Raw genomic sequence first — 24959 nt, 5'->3', positions numbered from 1 at the left:
AAATGCTCTGAGACCAGGGTGGATAAGAAGACACTAGAATTGTCTTTCAGATAAAGGAAAGCAATCACGTCAGGGTACAAATTAGGAATAGTAAAGTTCAAATCAAAATGATAGAGCGATTATAAGAAGGAAGTTCAGGGCTCACTATTCATTTAGATGATATAAACATGAGGATAGTGGTTGTTATACTGTACATGTGTGACAGAAGCATCAAACACTTTGGAAGACTTCACTTATACAGGAGTTTGAACTGCGCTTCCTGGCTGATGAGGCAGTTTTCTTTTCATGACATAGGGACCTATTTATAACACTCACGTTCATGTTCCTCTTCAACACGTCTGAGAACAGGATATGGACAGTATCACATGATGGATTTATATACAGAATCAAGTGCAATACAACAGTTGCCCTCAACTTGTTTATGGTGTACATTGCCTGTATAATTTAGGCCAGATGTGTACTACTAGTTCTCAGGCTAATAAGAAAGACAGAGGTCCTTGGGTAAAATATTTCAGTAGTTTATTCGTCGGTCCAACTGTACATGATGCAGTGTTGATAGGGACACGAGATATGATGACTAACATGGAGTTTTACACACTGCCAGTGCTATGGCAGCACTTGGAATACACCAACTGTCTGTCAGCTGAGCTGGAAACTAAAGTCCTGGAAATGTAACCTGTTGAGGCCTCGGCACATACAGTATGTCAGATTTGTAATAGTCATTTTTAGATAGGTTGAAAAACACACAAAATATATATTTTCTTCGATTCCACAAATGTAAAAGGATGTTCTTTCGCTTTTCACTTGGACATGTTGATTCAATGATGCACATTGTCATTCTTTATTTCAGTACTTTGAAGCGAAATGAGATGTGGGAATAGCTGAATACAAAATGTTGGCTGATTCGCAGAGGTTTTTTATTCCATGTTTATACTGAATTCATTATTTCATGTAATAACCCCATAAGTTTGTGCAATATCTTTCTTTGCATAGAAATAAAATGTAAATATTTTGTTTTGTTGACATGCACCTATCTTTAGCAGCATATTTTATCTTGCGGAATTGGGACTCCCTTATAGAATTATAAGCCCACTATAGTGTGAATACATGCAGCGTACCAGCAGAGATGAACTTGATTTCCAGTAAGAGTTTATGAGAGCACAAGCCAGCCAGTATAGTGGGTGTTGATGAGGACTGTTAAATAGTGACACCACTTGATCAGACAGGTGGAACTCGTCTGCAGGGACACACTGTGTGTCTGTCTGCAGCACTGTGAGAGAGAGGAACAGACTATGGGGAAAGTGCTCTGTGTGCGACAACATCCAAACATTCCACGTGATTGATTCTTTGGATTTTGAGTCACTACTGGAAGTACTTAAGGAACCCGATGACGTCATTCATAGACTGTGTCATGTGTCATTATCACTGTGCCCTGACCTTTAGAGAAGACACATGTACTGTATACCCCTAAATCTGACCTCGAGAGAAGCACCCCTAAATCTGACCTCTAGAGAAGACACCCCTAAATCTGACCTCTAGAGAAGACACCCCTAAATCTGACCTCTAGAGAAGACACCCCTAAATCTGACCTCCGGAGAAGACACCTTTAAATCTGACCTCTGCTCTGTCCCATGTATACTGACCCTGACCCTTGACCTCTATATTGGATAAATACAGTGTGTAACGAGTGATAACTTTGCTGAACACCTAATAGGTAGATCATTACATTCTCTGGATATCCATAGCATTTTGGACCAAATCATAATTCCGTTACTGTTTTTTTTCATTAACATTACCATAAACACCCGCTATACAACATGCTTAAAATAAACCCAAAGCAGAAATTATGTTATAATTCAGAAGCTGGACTCTAGTTCCTCTTTTATGTACAATCTTGCCCAATGTATATATTTCCATTTATTGAACGTGTTCTGTATTTCCCATTCTTATGAGGCCATCTCCTCCATTTGATGATTCAGTAGATCTCTCTTTTTGCTGTGTGCTGTTCATAGCTTTGCCGTGCAGTTCTTTGCGAGGGCTCCGCATGCCAGGGCCAGCGAGCTGCACGCTCTGTGAGGGAAATCATGCCTGGTGAACCTCTGTGGACTGGCGATCAGAAGAGAGGAGTTGTGTGGCTATAGATATCCGGGTGGTGTTGTTAGATGGTGGGGTTGTTAGGTAGGGTTGGTGGGGTTGTTAGATTGTTGGGTTGTTCGGAAGGTGGGTTGTTAGATTGTTGGGTTGTTCGGAAGGTGGGTTGTTAGGTAGGTGGGTTGTTAGGTAGGTGGGTTGTTCGGAAGGTGGGTTGTTTGGTATGTGGGTTGTTAGGTAGGGTTGGTGGGGTTGTTAGATTGTTGGGTTGTTAGATTGTTGGGTTGTTCGGAAGGTGGGTTGTTAGATTGTTGGGTTGTTATATTGTTGGGTTGTTCGGAACGTGGGTTGTTAGGTAGGTGGGTTGTTCGGAAGGTGGGTTGTTAGGAAGGTGGGTTGTTAGGTAGGGTTGGTGGGGTTGTTAGATTGTTGGGTTGTTAGATTGTTGGGTTGTTCGGAAGGTGGGTTGTTAGATTGTTGGGTTGTTAGGTAGGTGGGTTGTTAGGAAGGTGGGTTGTTAGATTGTTGGATTGTTGGGTTGGTGGGGTTGTTAGATTGTTGGGTTGTTAGATTGTTGGGTTGTTCGGAAGGTGGGTTGTTAGATTGTTGGGTTGTTAGGTAGGTGGGTTGTTAGGTAGGGTTGGTGGGGTTGTTAGATTGTTGCGATGCAGTGCCTTAGACAACTGTGCCACCCGGGAGTCCCGGAAGGTGGATTGTTAGGTAGGTGGGTTGTTAGGTAGGTGGGTGTGGTTTTTAGGTAGGTGGGTGGGGTTGTTAGGTGGGTGGGTGGGGTTGTTTGGGGTTGTTAGGTAGGTGGGTGGGGTTGTTAGGTGGGTTGTTATGTAGGTGGGTGGGGTTTTTAGGTAGGTGGGTGGGGTTGTTAGGTGGGTGGGTGGGTGGGGTTGTTAGGTATGTGGGTGGGGTTGTTTGGTAGGTGGGTGGGGTTGTTAGGTGGGTGGGTGGGGTTGTTAGGTGGGTTGTTAGGTAAGTGGATGGGGTTGTTAGATAGGTGGGAGGGATTGTTAGGTGGGTTGTTAGGTAGGTGTGTGGGGTTGTTAGGTGGGTTGTTAGGTAAGTGTGTGGGGTTGTTAGGAAGGTGGGTGAACACTGAGTTCTCAAGGTATGCTATGGCTATGGGTGCACACTCATAAACTCTCTGGGAATACACCAATCATAGCACATACAAATGTACAAGGTATGGCCCCCGATTACAGTCCTACTGATAATCTCATAAATAAAGCACATATTAATCTAAAATCATAGCCTCCATGTTTAGGTTTGTGCTCTTAAATTGTAGTTGAAGGCTCCTGCTCTGAGTCTGACTCTGAACTGACCACCACCTCCAGTTCTGCAGGAACCTGAAGCTCTAGTGCTGCTGCTTCCTTCTGCACCTTTACAAAGAAAATACTCTATTATCATACTATCATTAGTGTATCAGTAGGCTACATTAATACAGCTCTGGGAAAAATTAAGAATGGTCTCTTGATTTGGAGTGGTCTCTTAATTTGGAGTGGTCTCTTAATTTGGAGTGTTCTCTTAATTTGGAGTGGTCTCTTAATTTGGAGTGTTCTCTTAATTTGGAGTGTTCTCTTAATTTGGAGTGGTCTCTTAATTTGGAGTGTTCTCTTAATTTGGAGTGGTCTCTTAATTTTCCCCCAGAGCTGTATATTATCGTAGTAAATTGTAATGCTGGTACTAATGGCGCTAATGATCTTTGTCATTGCCTGTGCTGTGTCACACAGGCTACTGTGTTATGTTCATGGATGCATTATGGTTAGGTTACTGTAGCCTGTTTCACTGTACAGTGGATGTGCACTTTCCTTCGCTTATGTGGCATGAGTCATGACCGAATCCTGGCAAGTCCATAGTCTAGGTTTACTATGTTTCACTAGGTGAAACATATTGCCTTCAATGTCATATTATGATCCCTATGTTGCACTGATTGCTATGATATAATTCCTCCACGAAGACGTAAGACGTGCAAACTGTTTAGCCTACCTGCCATTGTGTCACTATTTTTAGCTAGGCTACTTAGCTAGCCATGCTGGGTGACGTGTGTGTGTCAGTGTGTGTGTGTTTTAGCTAGTGTTTTTGACTGTGGCAAGGGCCTTTCTGTTTTTTATTCTCTCCCTCTCTGCTCCACTTTTCCTTTTCTGACCATTTCGCCGTGCGACTTGTCTAAAATGTTATCGGTAGAGAAGCAGGTAGACGGTTGCTATGTGCGTCGTGGAGAGACCTGAGGTCATTTTTGGCACTGGGACACTGCAGCAAGAGTGTCAGAGTCGCACCTGATTCGTGGATTCTCCGTCAACTAATTCCTGCTTGCTATATTATCGCTGGTCAAGTTGACTATTCACAGCAGTCCCAAACAACCCTCAGGCCACCGGGAATGTCCTGGGGCTCCTGACGACCAGTCCGCCATTGGTGGGGTTGTTAGGTGAGTGGGGTTGTTAGGTAGGTGGGTGGGGTTTTTAGGTGGGTGGGTGTGGTTTGGTTGTTAGGTGAGTGGGGTTGTTATGGAGGTGGGTGGGGTTGTTAGGTGGGTGGGTGTCGTTGTTAGGTGAGCGGGGTTGTTAGGTGGGTGGGTGTGGTTGTTAGGTAGGTGGGTTGGGTTGTTAGGTGGGTGGGTGTGGTTGTTAGGTGAGTGGGGTTGTTATGGAGGTGGGTGGGGTTGTTAGGTGGGTGGGTGTGGTTGTTAGGTGAGCGGGGTTGTTGGGTGGGTGGGTGTGGTTGTTAGGTGAGGGGTTGTTAGGTGTGTGGGTGGAGTTGTTAGTTAGGTGAGTGGGGTTGTTCGGAAGATGAGTGGGGTTGTTAGGTAGGTGAGTGGGGTTGTTAGGTAGATGAGTGGGGTTGTTAGGTAGGTGAGTGGGGTTATTAGGTATGTGGGTAGGGTTGTTAGGTAGGTGGGTGGGGTTGTTAGGTAGATGAGTGGGGTTGTTAGGTAGGTGAGTGGGGTTGTTAGGTATGTGGGTGGGGTTGTTAGGTAGGTGGGTGGGGTTGTTAGGTATGTGGGTGGGGTTGTTAGGTAGGTGGGTGGGGTTGTTAGGGAGGTGGGTGGAGGGGTTGTTAGGTATGTGGGTGGGGTTGTTAGGTAGGTAGGTGGGTGGGGTTGTTAGGTGGGTGTGGTTGTTAGGTAGGTGAGTGGGGTTGTTAGGTAGGTGGGTGGGGTTGTTAGGTGGGTGGGTGGGGTTGTTAGGTGAGTGGGGTTGTTAGGTGGGTAGGTGTGGTTGTTAGGTGAGCGGGGTTGTTAGGTGAGTGGGGTTGTTAGGTGGGTGTGGTTGTTAGGTGGGTGGGGTTGTTAGGTAGGTGGGTGGGGTTGTTAGGTAGGTGGGTGGGGTTGTTAGGTAGGTGGGTGGGGTTGTTAGGTAGGTGGGTGGAGTTGTTAGTTAGGTGAGTGGGGTTGTTAGGTAGGTGAGTGGGGTTGTTAGGTGGGTGGGGTTGTTAGGTAGGTGGGTGGGGTTGTTAGGTAGGTGGGTGGGGTTGTTAGGTGGGTGGGGTTGTTAGGTGGGTGGGGTTGTTAGGTGGGTGGGTGTGGTTGTTAGGGGAGCGGGGTTGTTAGGTGGGTGGGGTTGTTAGGTAGGTGAGTGGGGTTGTTAGGTGGGTGGGTGGGGTTGTTAGGTGTGTGGGTGGGGTTGTTAGGTAGGTGGGTGGGGTTGTTAGGGAGGTGGGTGGGGTTGTTAGGTGGGTGGAGGGGTTGTTAGGTATGTGGGTGGGGTTGTTAGGTGGGTGGGGTTGTTAGGTAGGTGGGTGTGGTTGTTAGGTAGGTGGGTGGGGTTGTTAGGTAGATGAGTGGGGTTGTTAGGTGAGTGGGTGGGGTTGTTAGGTCGGTGAGTGGGATTGTTAGGTAGGTAGGTGGGGTTGTTAGGTGGGTGGAGGGGTTGTTACGTATGTGGGTCGGATTGTTAGGTAGGTGAGTGGGGTTGTTAGGTAGGTGGGTGGGGTTGTTAGGTGGGTGTGGTTGTTAGGTAGGTGAGTGGGGTTGTTAGGTGGGTGGGTGGGGTTGTTAGGTGTGTGGGTGGGGTTGTTAGGTAGGTGAGTGGGGTTGTTAGGTAAGTGGGTGGGGTTGTTAGGGAGGTGGGTGGGGTTGTTAGGTGGGTGGAGGGGTTGTTAGGTATGTGGGTGGGGTTGTTAGGTGGGTGGGGTTGTTAGGTAGGTGGGTGGGGTTGTTAGGTAGATGAGTGGGGTTGTTAGGTGAGTGGGTGGGGTGGTTAGGTAGGTGAGTGGGATGTTAGGTAGGTAGGTGGGGTTGTTAGGTGGGTGGAGGGGTTGTTACGTATGTGGGTGGGATTGTTAGGTAGGTGAGTGGGGTTGTTAGGTAGGTGGGTGTGGTTGTTAGGTGGGTAGGTGTGGTTGTTAGGTGGGTGGGTGTGGTTGTTAGGTGGGTGGGTGTGGTTGTTAGGTGGGTGGGGTTGTTAGGTAGGTGGGTGAGGTTGTTTGGTGGGTTGTTCAGTAGGTGGGTTGTTAGGTAGGTTGGTGGGGTTGTTAGCTGGGTTGTTAGGTAGGTGGGGGTGAGGTTGTTAGGTAGGTGGGTGAGGTTGTTAGGTGGGTTGTTAGGTCGGTGGGTGAGGTTGTTAGGTGGGTTGTTAGGTGGGTTGTTAGGTAGGTGGGTGAGGCTGTTAGGTCAGTTGTTAGGGTTGAAAAAGGCTACATCTCTACATGACTAAGATGGATAATGTTAAATTGTCCTCTATGTATTTTTCAAGTAAATCTAATGCCCAAAAAATCCTCCGCAGTAAGTGCAGTCCAGCTGTCGAGTACTAAGGAAGCCCAGAAGGTTTCCTCTGTGCCCGCTGACCTCTCCTCCAACCTTATATGGCGCTGGCGTTGGGGTCGTACTTTCGCTTCTTCACATTTCTTCACGTTCAGGGGAGAGTCGGAAAAGAAGACAGGGGTTAATGTCTGGTATATTACAGATTATGGCGGTACAGTAAGTGCACATTGGAGAAGCAGCCACACTCATCTCCAAGACAACAGCAGTCATATCTGGTGGTTTCATAATGGACTGTTCACTGCAGCTAAGGTCTTCAGTGACGTCACTGGAGAGTAGATTCCTGGTATTTATTTGGTACGTTAACTATTCATAAATTAACTATTGGTATGTTAACTATTGGCATGTTAACTATTGGCATGTTAACTATTGGTATGTTAACTATTCATAAATTAACTATTGGTATGTTAACTATTGGTACGTTAACTACTGGTACGTTAACTATTGGTATGTTAACTATTGGTACGTTAACTATTGGTATGTTAACTATTCATAAATTAACTATTGGTATGTTAACTATTGGTACGTTAACTACTGGTACGTTAACTATTGGTATGTTAACTATTGGTACGTTAACTACTGGTATGTTAACTATTCATAAATTAACTATTGGTATGTTAACTATTGGCATGTTAACTATTGGTATGTTAACTATTGGTATGTTAACTATTGGCACGTTAACTACTGGTATGTTAACTATTCATAAATTAACTATTGGTATGTTAACTATTGGTACGTTAACTACTGGTACGTTAACTATTGGTATGTTAACTATTGGTACGTTAACTACTGGTATGTTAACTATTCATAAATTAACTATTGGTATGTTAACTATTGGCATGTTAACTATTGGTACGTTAACTACTGGTATGTTAACTATTGGTATGTTAACTATTGGTATGTTAACTACTGGTATGTTAACTATTGGTATGTTAACTATTGGTATGTTAACTATTGGTATGTTAACTATTGGTATGTTAACTATTGGTATGTTAACTATTGGTACGTTAACTATTGATAAATTAACTATTGGCATGTTAACTATTGGCACGTTAACTACTGGTACGTTAACTACTGGTATGTTAACTATTGGTATGTTAACTATTGGTATGTTAACTATTGGTATGTTAACTATTGGTATGTTAACTATTGGTACGTTAACTATTGGTACGTTAACTATTGATAAATTAACTATTGGCATGTTAACTATTGGTACGTTAACTATCGATAAATTAACTATTGGCATGTTAACTATTGGCATGTTAACTATTGGTATGTTAACTATTGGTACGTTAACTATTGGTATGTTAACTATTGGTATGTTAACTATTGGTATGTTAACTATTGGTACGTTAACTATTGATAAATTAACTATTGGCATGTTAACTATTGGCACGTTAACTACTGGTACGTTAACTACTGGTATGTTAACTATTGGTATGTTAACTATTGGTATGTTAACTATTGGTACGTTAACTATTGGCATGTTAACTATTGGTATGTTAACTATTGGTATGTTAACTATTGGTACGTTAACTATTGATAAATTAACTATTGGCATGTTAACTATTGGTATGTTAACTATTGATAAATTAACTATTGGCATGTTAACTATTGGTACGTTAACTACTGGTATGTTAACTATTAGTATGTTAACTACTGGTATGTTAACTATTGGTATGTTAACTATTGGCATGTTAACTATTGATAACTTAACTATTGGTACGTTAACTACTGGTATGTTAACTATTGGTATGTTAACTACTGGCACGTTAACTACTGGTACGTTAACTATTGGTATGTTAACTATTGGTATGTTAACTATTGGTACGTTAACTATTGGTACGTTAACTATTGGTACGTTAACTATTGGTACGTTAACTATTGGCATGTTAACTATTGGCATGTTAACTATTGGCATGTTAACTATTGATAAATTAACTATTGGCATGTTAACTATTGGCACGTTAACTATTGATAAATTAACTATTGGCATGTTAACTATTGGTACGTTAACTATTGATAAATTAACTATTGGCATGTTAACTATTGGCACGTTAACTATTGGTACGTTAACTATTGATAAATTAACTATTGGCATGTTAACTACTGGCACGTTAACTATTGGCACGTTAACTATTGGCACGTTAACTATTGGCATGTTAACTATTGGCACGTTAACTATTGGCACGTTAATTATTGGCATGTTAACTATTGGCATGTTAACTATTGGTACGTTAACTATTGGCACGTTAACTATTGGCATGTTAACTATTGGCACGTTAACTATTGGCACGTTAACTATTGGTACGTTAACTATTGATAAATTAACTATTGGCATGTTAACTATTGGCACGTTAAATATTGATAAATTAACTATTGGCACGTTAACTATTGGTACGTTAACTACTGGTACATTAACTATTGGTATGTTAACTATTGGTACATTAACTATTGGTATGTGCAGTGCTTTTATGGTTGTTTATTTTTCAGAAAGACAGTGAGTAAATTCGTCTGCATTGCAATGACACTGATTTTGTGTTTTTCTCATTAGCAACCACAGCATGGTGCTGGAGGCAATGAGAAGAGGCTGTGCTAGTCCATGTGGCATACAGTTAGCTTTCCAAAACACAAGGACAAGGAGAGGACACAAATCTCTCATTACCATCTTTGACAGGAAAATACACATTTGTTCCATTCAAAACATTAGCATCTGGGGTGAGAGAGAACCAACAAAAATGTACTCTATAAAAGGAGGGAAAGAGGAGACAACGACACATCAACAACAACAACAACCACAAAGACGACAACAACAACAACAAGATAACACCAACAACATGAGTTGGTGCATAACCTCTCTGTAAGTGGCTTGATGTAGGGCTTCTAGCAGTCTGTCATGCACCTGTTTCAATAGTAGGCCAGTTGGAGATGGCTCTATTGATGTGCGTGGTGGGTCATGCAGTACAATGCGCCGTGTGTGTACCAGGTCTGTGAAGCAGGCAGCAATGGCAGCTGTTGTGGGCGGGTCCGGGAGTCCTGCTCTGCTCTAGGGCGGAGCCTGGCCATCCAGGTGGGTGTGGCCAGCCATGACACAAAGGCTGCGGCCAACAATATGGCCCTGGCTTCTCTCTCACCACTTCCGCTTAAACTCTCACCCTCGAACCCTCGTACCGGAGTGAGAAAAAGATGATGGTAGTGATAAGAGTATGGTAACCCAGGAGCATGTCATCCTGGGTTAGGCTCAGCCTTTGTGCAATGAACTGACCTTATCCAAGTAAACATGCAGAAATAAATGTTTTGGTGACAAACATGATGCTTTGCTAACTGGCATGCTTTGGTGGCTGAACTATATTTATCAACTCCCTTTCTTTCCGTAGATTAATGGTGTGTAACACCCCTTGTTGCCCAACACAAGAGGTTGACCAGTGAGCGACTGGCACTTGATGCCTCAGATTAGTGAACACAACACAATGTGTCCAGGAGCTATAATCTCAATGTGTCAAGGAGCTATAATCTGAATGTGTCCAAGAGCTATAATCTGAATGTGTCAAGGAGCTATAATCTCAATGTGTCCAGGAGCTATAATCTGAATGTGTCAAGAAGCTACAGTATAATCTTAATGCACATACTAGATTAGTAGTAAGAACAGTTTGGTCTCCAAGTGCTCCTAGCTGATTTAATGATTATTCTGCTTAGCGAGCAGGTTTAGTAACTGTACTGAACATGCACGTCAAACTTTGCACTGTGCCCGTTTTTATCAGTTTGAGATTCTGCCACAGACTCACAGATGCCCAACCTCTCCCCAACATAACCTCTATGGTATTTATTCACCCTATATGATTGATTGTGGACTTTTAAGAAAAGTAAAGGTATCATGAACACATGCAAGATGACTTCAAACATGTCAGTGTGTGTTTACTGCTTAATGTGCAAGTGATGGTACATCGGACAAACGTGCTTCAGGTATGTGTGTGTGTCCCATTCTGTATCAGGTGTGTGCATGTGTGTGTACGTGCGTGCGTGCGTGTCTGTTTGTCCCTGAGTCCATGTCCGTATTCTGTAGCAGGAGCTCAAACACTGGTGTCTATATGCAACAGCAGGGGATGCCAGAGTCATGGAGAAGAGGCGTGTGGTGTGTTGCTTACTTAAAGCCCCATCCGGTCCCTCCCAGCACTATGGCAGCCACCAGGATGGCACCGGCGATGGAGCCTATTATAAGATTGGTGGCACTAGGACCTGCAAAGGGTTATGGGGGAGAAAGACACGAATGACTCACGTATGGTATATTTTTTGCATGCTTATAAGGACCTTCTACTCAACGTTGCCGTGGTAGTAGTGATTATCAGGACCTACTACTCAACGTTGCCGTGGTAGTAGTGATTATCAGGACCTTCTAGTCAACGTTGCCATGGTAGTAGTAATTATCAGGACCTTCTAGTCAACGTTGCCGTGGTAGTAGTGATTATCAGGACCTTCTAGTCAACGTTGCCGTGGTAGTAGTGATTATCAGGACCTTCTAGTCAACGTTGCCATGGTAGTAGTGATTATCAGGACCTTCTAGTCAACGTTGCCGTGGTAGTAGTGATTATCAGGACCTTCTAGTCAACGTTGCCATGGTAGTAGTGATTATCAGGACCTTCTAGTCAACGTTGCCGTGGTAGTAGTGATTATCAGGACCTTCTAGTCAACGTTACCGTGGTAGTAGTGATTATCAGGACCTTCTAGTCAACGTTACCGTGGTAGTAGTGATTATCAGGACCTTCTAGTCAACGTTGCCATGGTAGTAGTGATTATCAGGACCTTCTAGTCAACGTTGCCGTGGTAGTAGTGATTATCAGGACCTTCTAGTCAACGTTACCGTGGTAGTAGTGATTATCAGGACCTTCTAGTCAACGTTGCCGTGGTAGTAGTGATTATCAGGACCTTCTACTCAATGTTACCATGGTAGTAGTGATTATATGGACCTTCTACTCAACGTTGCCATGGTAGTAGTGATTATATGGACCTTCTACTCAACGTTACCATGGTAGTAGTGATTATATGGACCTTCTACTCAACGTTACCCTGGTAGTAGTGATTATCAGGACCTACTACTCAACGTTACCGTGGTAGTAGTGATTATCAGGACCTTCTACCTAACGTTGCCATGGTAGTAGTGATTATCAGGACCTTCTACTCAACGTTGCCATGGTAGTAGTGATTATCAGGACCTACTACTCAACGTTGCCGTGGTAGTAGTGATTATCAGGACCTTCTACTCAACGTTGCCATGGTAGTAGTGATTATATGGACCTTCTACTCAACGTTGCCGTGGTAGTAGTGATTATATGGACCTTTTACTCAACGTTACCATGGTAGTAGTGATTATCAGGACCTACTACTCAACGTTACCCTGGTAGTAGTGATTATCAGGACCTTCTACTCAACGCTGCCGTGGTAGTAGTGATTATATGGACCTTCTACTCAACGTTGCCGTGGTAGTAGTGATTATATGGACCTTCTACTCAATGTTACCATGGTTGTAGTGATTATATGGACCTTCTACTCAACGTTACCATGGTAGTAGTGATTATATGGACCTTCTACTCAACGTTACCATGGTAGTAGTGATTATATGGACCTTCTACTCAACGTTGCCATGGTAGTAGTGATTATATGGACCTTCTACTCAACGTTACCATGGTAGTAGTGATTATATGGACCTTCTACTCAACGTTACCATGGTAGTAGTGATTATATGGACCTTCTACTCAACGTTACCGTGGTAGTAGTGATTATCAGGACCTTCTACCTAACGTTGCCATGGTAGTAGTGATTATCAGGACCTTCTACTCAACGTTGCCATGGTAGGAGTGATTATCAGGACCTACTACCCAACGTTGCCGTGGTAGTAGTGATTATATGGACCTTCTACTCAACGTTACCGTGGTAGTAGTGATTATCAGGACCTACTACTCAACGTTACCGTGGTAGTAGTGATTATCAGGACCTTCTACTCAACGTTGCCGTGGTAGTAGTGATTATCAGGACCTTCTACTCAACGTTGCCGTGGTAGTAGTGATTATCAGGACCTTCTACTCAACGTTACCGTGGTAGTAGTGATTATCAGGACCTTCTACTCAACGTTGATTGTGAATCTGATGTGATGTGGCACTTTTTTTGTAAATTAAAAGGACAAGTCTACATCTCAGGGGCCCTATTGCCTACAGGTGGAGGTACTGTAAGAGGTTTTGAAAAGACTGAGACCACTACATTGAAAAGTTGGCCAGAACAAAATGGTCCCGATAAACACGGTCGTTAGCGCATAACAAATCTCGGGAGATCATAAACCTCTCTTACTGTATTATCTTAGACTGAGAGATGTTTTACTCCTTTATGGCAGCATGTACCTAGCTACAGTCTCAGCCTAACCTACATTAGCTTCCGATGACAGGCTGCATGAAGTTAGTGACAGGTGATCTATATGCAGATAAATGGACAGTGGAAAATGACCACATTGGATCTCTTTGGGAGTCCTAGTCACCACTCACAGACAGGATACAGTATCTCAATATGGTTCACTTCTCTTGACCGGGGTCAATCTCCATCTCTAAAGTGCTAATATTTAGTCAAACTTACAGATATTGATTTTTTTTTTCTTGAGGCGATCTGCACCTCTGTGTTCAGTCCGCCATCTTCCTCAAACCGCCACTAACGTTATTCTATCACTGTTTGTTCTTTGTTACAGAGCCAAACATATTGGAGAAGGTTTATCCATCTTCGTTTTGGATAGATAACTCTTCGTGTTGTTCTTTGTTACAGAGCCAAACATATTGGAGAAGGTTTATCCATACAATATCCATCTTCGTTTTGGATAGATAACTCTTCGTGTTGTTATTTGTTACAGAGCCAAACATTTTGGAGAAGGTTTATCCATCTTCGTTTTGGATAGATAACTCTTCGTGTTGTTATTTGTTACAGAGCCAAACATATTGGAGAAGGTTTATCCATCTTCGTTTTGGATAGATAACTCTTCTTGTTGTTATTTGTTACAGAGCCAAACATATTGGAGAAGGTTTATCCATCTTCGTTTTGGATAGATAACTCTTCGTGTTGTTCTTTGTTACAGAGCCAAACATATTGGAGAAGGTTTATCCATCTTTGTTTTGGATAGATAACTCTTCTTGTTGTTATTTGTTACAGAGCCAAACATATTGGAGAAGGTTTATCCATCTTCGTTTTGGATAGATAACTCTTCGTGTTGTTATTTGTTACAGAGCCAAACATATTGGAGAAGGTTTATCCATCTTCGTTTTGGATAGATAACTCTTCGTGTTGTTCTTTGTTACAGAGCCAAACATATTGGAGAAGGTTTATCCATCTTCATTTTGGATAGATAACTCTTCTTGTTGTTATTTGTTACAGAGCCAAACATATTGGAGAAGGTTTATCCATCTTCGTTTTGGATAGATAACTCTTTGTGTTGTTTTTTGTTACAGAGCCAAACATATTGGAGAAGGTTTATCCATCTTCGTTTTGGATAGATAACTCTTCGTGTTGTTCTTTGTTACAGAGCCAAACATATTGGAGAAGGTTTATCCATACATTATCCATCTTCGTTTTGGATAGATAACTCTTCGTGTTGTTATTTGTTACAGAGCCAAACATTTTGGAGAAGGTTTATCCATCTTCGTTTTGGATAGATAACTCTTCTTGTTGTTATTTGTTACAGAGCCAAACATATTGGAGAAGGTTTATCCATCTTCGTTTTGGATAGATAACTCTTCTTGTTGTTATTTGTTACAGAGCCAAACATATTGGAGAAGGTTTATCCATCTTCGTTTTGGATAGATAACTCTTCGTGTTGTTCTTTGTTACAGAGCCAAACATATTGGAGAAGGTTTATCCATCTTTGTTTTGGATAGATAACTCTTCTTGTTGTTATTTGTTACAGAGCCAAACATATTGGAGAAGGTTTATCCATCTTCGTTTTGGATAGATAACTCTTCGTGTTGTTATTTGTTACAGAGCCAAACATATTGGAGAAGGTTTATCCATACATTATCCATCTTCGTTTTGGATAGATAACTCTTCGTGTTGTTATTTGTTACAGAGCCAAACATTTTGGAGAAGGTTTATCCATCTTCGTTTTGGATAGATAACTCTTCGTGTTGTTCTTTGTTACAGAGCCAAACATATTGGAGAAGGTTTATCCATACAATATCCATCTTCGTTTTGGATAGATAACTCTTCGTGTTGTTATTTGTTACAGAGCCAAACATTTTGGAGAAGGTTTATCCATCTTCGTTTTGGATAGATAACTCTTCTTGTTGTTATTTGTTACAGAGCCAAACATATTGGAGAAGGTTTATCCATCTTCGTTTTGGATAGATAACTCTTCGTGTTGTTATTTGTTACAGAGCCAAACATATTGGAGAAGGTTTATCCATCTTCGTTTTGGATAGATAACTCTTCTTGTTGTTATTTGTTACAGAGCCAAACATATTGGAGAAGGTTTATCCATCTTCGTTTTGGATAGATAACTCTTCGTGTTGTTCTTTGTTACAGAGCCAAACATATTGGAGAAGGTTTATCCATCTTCGTTTTGGATAGATAACTCTTCGTGTTGTTATTTGTTACAGAGCCAAACATATTGGAGAAGGTTTATCCATCTTCGTTTTGGATAGATAACTCTTCGTGTTGTTCTTTGTTACAGAGCCAAACATATTGGAGAAGGTTTATCCATCTTCGTTTTGGATAGATAACTCTTCTTGTTGTTATTTGTTACAGAGCCAAACATATTGGAGAAGGTTTATCCATCTTCGTTTTGGATAGATAACTCTTTGTGTTGTTTTTTGTTACAGAGCCAAACATATTGGAGAAGGTTTATCCATCTTCGTTTTGGATAGATAACTCTTCGTGTTGTTCTTTGTTACAGAGCCAAACATATTGGAGAAGGTTTATCCATACATTATCCATCTTCGTTTTGGATAGATAACTCTTCGTGTTGTTATTTGTTACAGAGCCAAACATTTTGGAGAAGGTTTATCCATCTTCGTTTTGGATAGATAACTCTTCTTGTTGTTATTTGTTACAGAGCCAAACATTTTGGAGAAGGTTTATCCATCTTCGTTTTGGATAGATAACTCTTCGTGTTGTTATTTGTTACAGAGCCAAACATATTGGAGAAGGTTTATCCATCTTCGTTTTGGATAGATAACTCTTCTTGTTGTTATTTTTTACAGAGCCAAACATATTGGAGAAGGTTTATCCATCTTCGTTTTGGATAGATAACTCTTCGTGTTGTTCTTTGTTACAGAGCCAAACATATTGGAGAAGGTTTATCCATCTTCGTTTTGGATAGATAACTCTTCTTGTTGTTATTTGTTACAGAGCCAAACATATTGGAGAAGGTTTATCCATCTTCGTTTTGGATAGATAACTCTTCGTGTTGTTATTTGTTACAGAGCCAAACATATTGGAGAAGGTTTATCCATCTTCGTTTTGGATAGATAACTCTTTGTGTTGTTCTTTGTTACAGAGCCAAACATATTGGAGAAGGTTTATCCATCTTCGTTTTGGATAGATAACTCTTCTTGTTGTTATTTGTTACAGAGCCAAACATATTGGAGAAGGTTTATCCATCTTCGTTTTGGATAGATAACTCTTCGTGTTGTTATTTGCTACAGAGCCAAACATATTGGAGAAGGTTTATCCATACATTATCCATCTTCGTTTTGGATAGATAACTCTTCGTGTTGTTATTTGTTACAGAGCCAAACATATTGGAGAAGGTTTATCCATACATTATCCATCTTCGTGTTGTTATTTGTTTGGCGCTTTCCGAAGTTCCCAGAAGTGGTTAGATTCTATAGATTCTTCAATTACATTGAGCTGATTTCTGAAGTGCTGTTCATTCTTTTCCCGTAGTGTATTTCTGTATTAGTGATTCACCATAGTGAAGGCATAGGCGCAGGTTTTCTGGGTCTCTATGTTTTGCAATTTCTTTCTTAGGTTTTTGCATTCTTCATCAAACCATTTTCCCTTGTTGTTAATTTTTTGTTGTTGCCTGATTGAAATGTTTTGATGTGATAGGGAAGCTAAGAGGTCAAATATCCTGTTTAGGTTTTCTACTATGACAGTGAAACATTTTGTCTAGGAAGTTGTCAAGAAGTGATTGATGTCTATATCTGTGATGATGGTGATATCATGATGTCTACAGTGGGGCAAAAAAGTATTTAGTTAGCCACCAATTGTGCAAGTTCTCCCATTTAAAAAGATTGTAATTTTCATCATAGGTACACTTCAACTATGACAGACAAAATTAGAAAAAAATAATCCAGAAAATCACATTGTAGGATTTTTAATGAATTTATTTGCTAATTATGGTGGAAAATAAGTATTTGGTCAATAACAAAAGTTTATCTCAATACTTTGTTATATACCCTTTGTTGGCAATGACAGAGGTCAAACATTTCTGTATGTCTTCACAAGGTTTTCACACAGTGTTGCTGGTATTTTGGCCCATTCCTCCATGCAGATCTCCTCTAGAGCAGTGATGTTTTGGGGCTGTTGCTGGGCAACACGGACTTTCAACTCCCTCCAAAGATTTTCTATGGGGTTGAGATCTGGAGACTGGCTAGGCCACTCCAGGACCTTGAAATGCTTCTTACGAAGCCACTCCTTCGTTGCCTGAGCGGTGTGTTTGGGATCATTGTCATGCTGAAAGACACAGCCACGTTTCATCTTCAATGCCCTTGCTGAGGGAAGGAGGTTTTCACTCAAAATCTCACGATACATGGCCCCATTCATTCTTTCCTTTACACGGATCAGTAGTCCTGGTCCCTTTGCAGAAAAACAGCCCAAAAGCATGATGTTTCCACCCCCATGCTTCACAGTAGGTATGGTGTTCTTTGGATGCAACTCAGCATTCTTTGTCCTCCAAACACGACGAGTTGAGTTTTTACCAAAACGTTCTATTTTGGTTTCATCTGACCATATGACATTCTCCCAATCTTCTTCTGGATCATCCAAATGCTCTCTAGCAAACTTCAGACGGGCCTGTACATGTACTGGCTTAAGCAGGGGGACACGTCTGGCACTGCAGGATTTGAGTCCCTGGCAGCATAGTGTGTCACTGATGGTAGGCTTTGTTACTTTGGTCCCAGCTCTCTGCAGGTCATTCACTAGGTCCCCCCGTGTGGTTCTGGGATTTTTGCTCACCATTCTTGTGATCATTTTGACCCCACGGGGTGAGATCTTGCGTGGAGCCCCAGATCGAGAGAGATTATCAGTGGTCTTGTATGTCTTCCATTTCCTAATAATTGCTCCCACAGTTGATTTCTTCAAACCAAGCTGCTTACCTATTGCAGATTCAGTCTTGCCAGCCTGGTGCAGGTCTACAAATTTGTTTATGGTGTCCTTTGACAGCTCCTTGATCTTGGCCATAGTGCAGTTTGGAGTGTGACTGTTTGAGGTTGTGGACAGGTGTCTTTTATACTGATAACAAGTTAAAACAGGTGCCATTAATACAGGTAACGAGTGGAGGACAGAGGAGCCTCTTAAAGAAGAAGTTACAGGTCTGTGAGAGCCAGAAATCTTGCTTGTTTGTAGGTGACCAAACACTTATTTTCCACCATAATTTGAAAATAAATTCACTAAAAATCCTACAATGTGATTTTCTGGATTTTTTTCTAATTTTGTCCGTCATAGTTGAAGTGTACCTATGATGAAAATTACAGGCCTCTCTCATCTTTTTAATTGGGAGAACTTGCATAATTGGTGGCTGACTAAATACTTTTTTGCCCCACTGTATATCTGTGATGATATTAGAGGCCACAGCTACAGCACCTATTCTCCTGGGAATCATTAGATGTATCTGTGTGCCTATTCCAGAATAATAACTTTAATGATTATAATCAAATTGATTTGTTTAGCACCTTTCATACAAGCATCAGCAACTTAAAGTGCTGTTAAAATTAGCACTTAAAAAAAACTATAAGATAGCACAATAAAACAATAAGAGCAACAACAGCAGACATAAAATATATATATATTTTAAAGTTTAAAAAGGATTAAAAATATTTATAAATGAAAAACAGTCAAAGAAGAATTAAAAGGCACACTAGTTAAATGCCATCTTGAAGGACCTTCCAATCACTTTGACATGTTCAAATGTTCTGCGACATGTATATATGTATGTATGTATATATAGATGTGTATATATATATATATATATATATGTATGTATATGTATGTATATATAGATGTGTATATATATAGATGTATATGTATGTATATATAGATGTGTATATATATATGTATGTATATATAGATGTGTATATATATATGTATGTATAAGTATGTATATATAGATGTGTATATATATATATAGATGTATATGTATGTATATATAGATGTGTATATAGGGTCCTGTGTGGCTCAGTCGGTAGAGCATGGCGCTAGAGATCGTATATGTATCCCGCTGGGACCACCCATATGTAAATGTAGTGGCCCCAGCCGATTGATGTGCTTTGGACAAAAGCGATGTATAAATGGGATATATTATTATTATATTTTGTATATATATATGTATGTATATGTATGTATATATAGATGTGTATATATGTATGTATATGTATGTATATATAGATGTGTATATATATATGTATGTATAAGTATGTATATATAGATGTGTATATATATATAGATGTATATGTATGTATATATAGATGTATATGTATATATAGATGTGTATATATATAGAGATGTATATGTATGTATATATATATGTATATGTATGTATATGTATGTATATATAGATGTGTATATATATATAGATGTATATGTATGTATATATAGATGTGTATATATATATGTATGTATATGTATGTATATATAGATGTGTATATATATATAGATGTATATGTATGTATATATAGATGTGTATATATATATATGTATATGTATGTATATATAGATGTGTATATATATATATATATATAGATGTATATGTATGTATATATAGATGTGTATATATATATGTATGTATATGTATATATATATAGATGTATGTATATATAGATGTATGTATATACATATATAGATGTATGTATATATAGATGTATATTATCCATGTCTTTGTTCAGCCACGACTCTGAAAAAAACCACATCGATATTACAGTTCTTCAGAAGTTGGAAGTTTACATACACTTAGGTTGGAGTCATTAAAACTCCACACATTTCTTGTTAACAAACCATAGTTTTGGCATGTCGGTTAGGACATCTACTTTGTGCATGACACAAGTCATTTTTCCAACAATTGTTAACAGACAGATTATTTCACTTATATTTCACTGTATCACAATTCCAGTGGGTCAGACGTTTACAAACACTAAGGTGACTGATGCCTTTAAACAGTTTGGAAAACTCCAGAAAATTATGTCATGGCTTTAGAAGCTTCTGATAGGCTAATTGACAGTACTTGAGTCAATTGGAGGCGTACCTGTGGATGTATTTCAAGGCCTCCCTTCAAACTCAGTGCCTCTTTGCTTGACATCATGGGAAAATCTAAAGAAATCAGCAAAGACCTCAGAAAAATAATTGTAGACCCTCACAAATCTGGTTCATCCTTGGGAGCAATTTCCAAACGCTTGAAGGTACCACATTCATCGTACAATCAAAAGTATGCAAGTATAAACACCATGGGACCATGCAGCCGCCATACTGCTCATGAAGGAGGCGCGTTCTGTCTCCTAGAGATGAACGTACTTTGGGCGAAAGGTGCAAATCAATCCCAGAACAACAGCAAAGTACCCTGTGAAGATGCTGGACGAAACAGGTACAAAAGTATCTATATCCACAGTAAAACGAGTCCTATATAGACATAACCTGAAAGGCTAACAAGTTAAACAATTTAAAGCCAACGCTACCAAATACTAATTGAGTGTATGTAAACTTCTGACCCACTGAAAATGTGATGAAAGAAATAAAAGCTGAAATAAGTCATTATCCCTACTATTATTCTGACATTTCACATTCTTAAAATAGTGGTGGTGATCCTAACTGACCTAAGACAGGGGATTTGTACTAGGATGAAATGTCAGGAATTGTGAAAACTGAGTTTAAATGTTTTCGGATAAGATGTATGTAAACGTTTGACTTCAACTGTAGCTCTGATCTTTAGACCGAAGAAGGTATTTGAAAACCAACTGCCGTAAAGACGATCAGAAAGTCAAAGGAATGATTCTAGTCAGGGAAGCATGTTACTTTAGTCTACCATAGATAGGTTCTATGGTAGATAGGTTCTGAAAACGAGATGGAAACAAACCTTTTGGTTCTTCGTCTTCTGTGGGTGCAGGCTCCTTGGGAGGGTCGGGCATGCTGCAGTCAGTCCCCGCCCAGGTGGTGTCACAGGTGCACGTCGCCTCGTTGTTACACACCTGGCCAGGTAGGACAAAGGGAGGAAGAGAGGCGGCAGGGAGGAATTCATTAATCTACGCTCCATGACAAATGAATACGTCACCCTTGTTAAACTCGTCCCCAGGCTCATTTACTACTGCATGCTGGGGATTTTACATGATTGGTGAAATTGTAGTGAATAATTCACTTGCTGACACTGTGTCATTGGAGAAATCATAGTGGGCCCTTATGGCTAATAACAGCCTTCAAGGTTGTAGTTCTGGGCTCGGGTCATATGGGCACACCTAGAGCAGGGATCATCACCTAGATTCAGCTTCATATGGGTACACCTAGAGCAGGGATCATCAACTAGATTCAGCTTCATATGGGCACACCTAGAGCAGGGATCATCAACTAGATTCAGCTTCATATGGGTACACCTAGAGCAGGGATCATCAACTAGATTCAGCTTCATATGGGTACACCTAGAGCAGGGATCATCACCTAGATTCAGCTGCGGGATCATTTGTGGACTGCAAATTGACCACAAGAAGCCCAAACAGATATGTTTGACTAAAACATAATTATTTCAAACCTTACATTTTTATCCAATCACGTTGTGTCTCTCTATTATGTGTGGGAAATACTTGGGAACAGATTTCTTAAATTAAAATCACTTGGAGCTGTTTTTTTTTTTTTTTTACAGTCTTTTAATGTCCAACACTGAAACCCCCCCCCCCCCCAGAAAACTTAAACCAACCACAAGCCAAATTCATCCCGCGGTCCACCAGTTGGGGAACCAGCTCCCCTGGACTCACCCCGTGGGATGAGCACACCTGGCCGTTGGGCCCGCTGGGGCAGGTGCTCATGTTGAGGGACTGGATGGGCAGACACTTGTGGTCAAGGCACATCATGGACGGCCCACAGGGCGCTCCGTCCTCCACGTAGCCTAAGTCAGTCTCATCGTCCAAAAGAACATGGCCACCACTGGAGAGAGAGAGAGAGAGAGAGAAACAGAGAGAGAGACCATAGAGAGAGAGATCATAGAAAGAGAGACCATAGAGAGAGACCAGAGAGAGAGAGAGACCATAAAGAAGAGAGAGAGAGAGAGAGAGAGAGACCATAGAGAGAGACCAGAGAGAGACCATAGAGAGAGAGAGAAACAGAGAGAGAGACCATAGAGAGAGATCATAGAAAGAGAGACCATAGAGAGAGACCAGAGAGAGAGAGAGACCATAAAGAGAGAGAGAGAGAGACCATAGAGAGAGAGAGAAACAGAGAGACCATAGAGAGAGAGATCATAGAGAGAGAGAGAAACAGAGAGACCATAGAGAGAGAGATCATAGAGAGAGACCAGAGAGAGAGAGAGACCATAGAGAGAGACCAGAGAGAGAGGGAGAGAGACCATAGAGAGAGAGAGGCGAGTTAGTATCCGTATGATGTCTCTGTGCGTTGACAGGTGAGGAGGTTGTATCCACCTGCAGTTCACCGGCCTGCCCTGATGGTTGAAGGAGGTACGAGTGATGTCTCCCTTCACCATGCCGATGCGGGGGTTGTGTCCGATGTTACTACACAGCAGGAACCCACAGAACACATCACTGCAGAGGGAGAATCAGAGACGTTGCAACACTGTATATATATATATACGCGTAATATGACATTTGTAATGTCTTTATTGTTTTGAAACTTCTGTATGTGTAATGTTTAACTGTTAATTTTGATTGTTTATTTCACTTTTGTATATTGTCTACCTCACTTGCTTTGGGCAATGTTAACACATGTTTCCCATGCCAATAAAGCCCATTGAATCGAATTGACTAAGGGAACATTGACAATTTGTGAATACTACATTGTTGTAGAACAGACACAGCAGTACTTGACTATTTGATCTGGTATAGTGCATGACTACAGTGTACACCAGTGTATATTTGGTATCAGCTGTAAACTCACTGCTTGCTGCATTGGAGCCACTTATCTCCATCCTTTCCACAGTTACCCTTCTCGGTTCCTTCTGTGTTTAGCTTCTCGTAGCAGAACTTCTCAGACCCTCCCGCCTCTGCACAAGGAGGTAACACAGGAGAGGAGAAAGGGAGGAGGGTGACCACACCTCACGACAAGCTAATATCACTAAAGTACAAGTCTCAGATTCTCTGCATTTTAGATGACATATCTTGCCACTGTACGTACTGGCATTGAGTAGCTTAAGCAAGAGGGATTCTGAACTTACTTGGGCCCCAGAGATATTTGCACTGGTTTCCTCTGGTCTTGCACTCTCCGCTGTAGCAGCGTCCCTAAAGAGACAAAATCATATCAAATGTATTTACATAGCACCTTTTTACATCAGCAGATGTCAAAAAGTGCTTCTACAGAAACCCAGTCTAAAACCCCAAACAGCAAGCAATGCATGTGTAGAATCTCGGAGTATACTCATTCATTCCCTATATGTTCAAGCAAGTTCATAATGACAATCATTTTCATCTGAATAGGTATACAGTATGTCCTTGTGGCTTAGTGATCATGCTGCCCACCTGGTCGACTTGACATTGGTAGCCATCTTGTTTGTGGAGGTTGGGAGGGCACTACAATGAACAACATAAAAAATATTTCCTTTTAAGACAGCTGAATGTTTCATCCTTTTTCAGAAATGAATGGTTAGAGCCCAACTCACCTGGCCAGAGTCTCCTGAGCATGTCTCTGAGATGTCACAGTCATTCACCGCATAGCGACAACTGTAACCACGTGGGTAGAACTAACATAGAAAGAGAGAACAAGAGACCGGGATTTCCTGTACCAATCTTAGCAGGTCTCTTAAGCAACATTAACACAAAAAACATTACTGGTGATTAAACAGCCATTTTGGTTCTTAGTGAGCAACCTGACACAGTGATTAAACAGCCATTTTGGTTCTTAGTGAGCAACCTGACACAGTGATTAAACAGCCATTTTGGTTCTTAGTGAGCAACCTGACACAGTGATTAAACAGCCATTTTGGTTCTTAGTGAGCAACCTGACACAGTGATTAAACAGCCATTTTGGTTCTCAGTGAGCATCCTGACACAGTGATTAAACAGCCATTTTGGTTCTTAGTGAGCATCCTTACACAGTGATTAAACAGCCATTTTGGTTCTTAGTGAGCATCCTGACACAGTGATTAAACAGCCATTTTGGTTCTTAGTGAGCATCCTGACACAGTGATTAAACAGCCATATTGGTTCTTAGTGAGCAACCTGACACAGTGATTAAACAGCTCTTACCAGACAAGTGTTGTTGCAGCAAGGTCCGTCAGCGCAGTGTGCACCATTAGCTAGGGAACACTTCTTACAGCAGTCCTTGTAGCACTCCTACAACATAGACGGCAGCACCAGTCTGACACTGTATTGAACCATATTAATGAGATGTAAAATAAACTAGTATTTAACAGTAACTTACTGTTCTATCTCCGCAGTCACACTCCTCTCCCACCTCAATGTATCCATTCCCACACTCTGTAGATTCAAACAGCTGCCCAAACAAACAGAATCAGAGGGTTATAACGGTATCTGAATGACTGGTTATATACAGTATCGCTCTTTTGATGTTCAGCTGTATGACGACCGCAGCGTAACCTACTCACCTTGGTCGGCCTGTTATAGAGACACGATCCACCGCCCTTCAGCAGGAACTCCTTGTAGTCTGAGATGCTGCACTTGGAGAACTTCCGGGGATGCTGGACCCTGAGGGG

The 24959-nt window shown here is 41.1% G+C and overlaps 1 protein-coding gene across 2 annotated transcripts in view; it reads right to left on the bottom strand.

The window, feature by feature from the left end:
• Positions 1-502: 502 nt before the first annotated feature.
• Positions 503-24959, bottom strand: part of LOC135547683 (disintegrin and metalloproteinase domain-containing protein 23-like) — a 59592-nt gene continuing 35135 nt past the window's right edge. Inside the window, exons 15-27 of one of the 2 annotated variants that reach the window (XR_010456734.1) lie at positions 24852-24951; positions 24668-24739; positions 24493-24579; positions 23907-23987; positions 23767-23817; positions 23466-23529; positions 23189-23294; positions 22717-22836; positions 22057-22225; positions 21168-21279; positions 11005-11095; positions 9843-10023; positions 503-6945 (exon numbers count right to left, since the gene is read on the bottom strand). Coding sequence is in view for 1 of the 2 variants with exons in the window: in XM_064976911.1 (XP_064832983.1) it covers positions 6900-6945; positions 11005-11095; positions 21168-21279; positions 22057-22225; positions 22717-22836; positions 23189-23294; positions 23466-23529; positions 23767-23817; positions 23907-23987; positions 24493-24579; positions 24668-24739; positions 24852-24951 (1099 nt within the window). In the remaining variant the exon portion in view is untranslated. The remainder of the gene's footprint in view (positions 6946-9842; positions 10024-11004; positions 11096-21167; positions 21280-22056; positions 22226-22716; positions 22837-23188; positions 23295-23465; positions 23530-23766; positions 23818-23906; positions 23988-24492; positions 24580-24667; positions 24740-24851; positions 24952-24959) is intronic. The other variant, XM_064976911.1, reaches the window with a different exon arrangement.

This window comes from Oncorhynchus masou, chromosome 10 (genome assembly GCF_036934945.1).
Source record: "Oncorhynchus masou masou isolate Uvic2021 chromosome 10, UVic_Omas_1.1, whole genome shotgun sequence".
NCBI lineage: Eukaryota > Metazoa > Chordata > Actinopteri > Salmoniformes > Salmonidae > Oncorhynchus > Oncorhynchus masou.
This window is presented reverse-complemented; position numbering and strand designations above follow the sequence as displayed.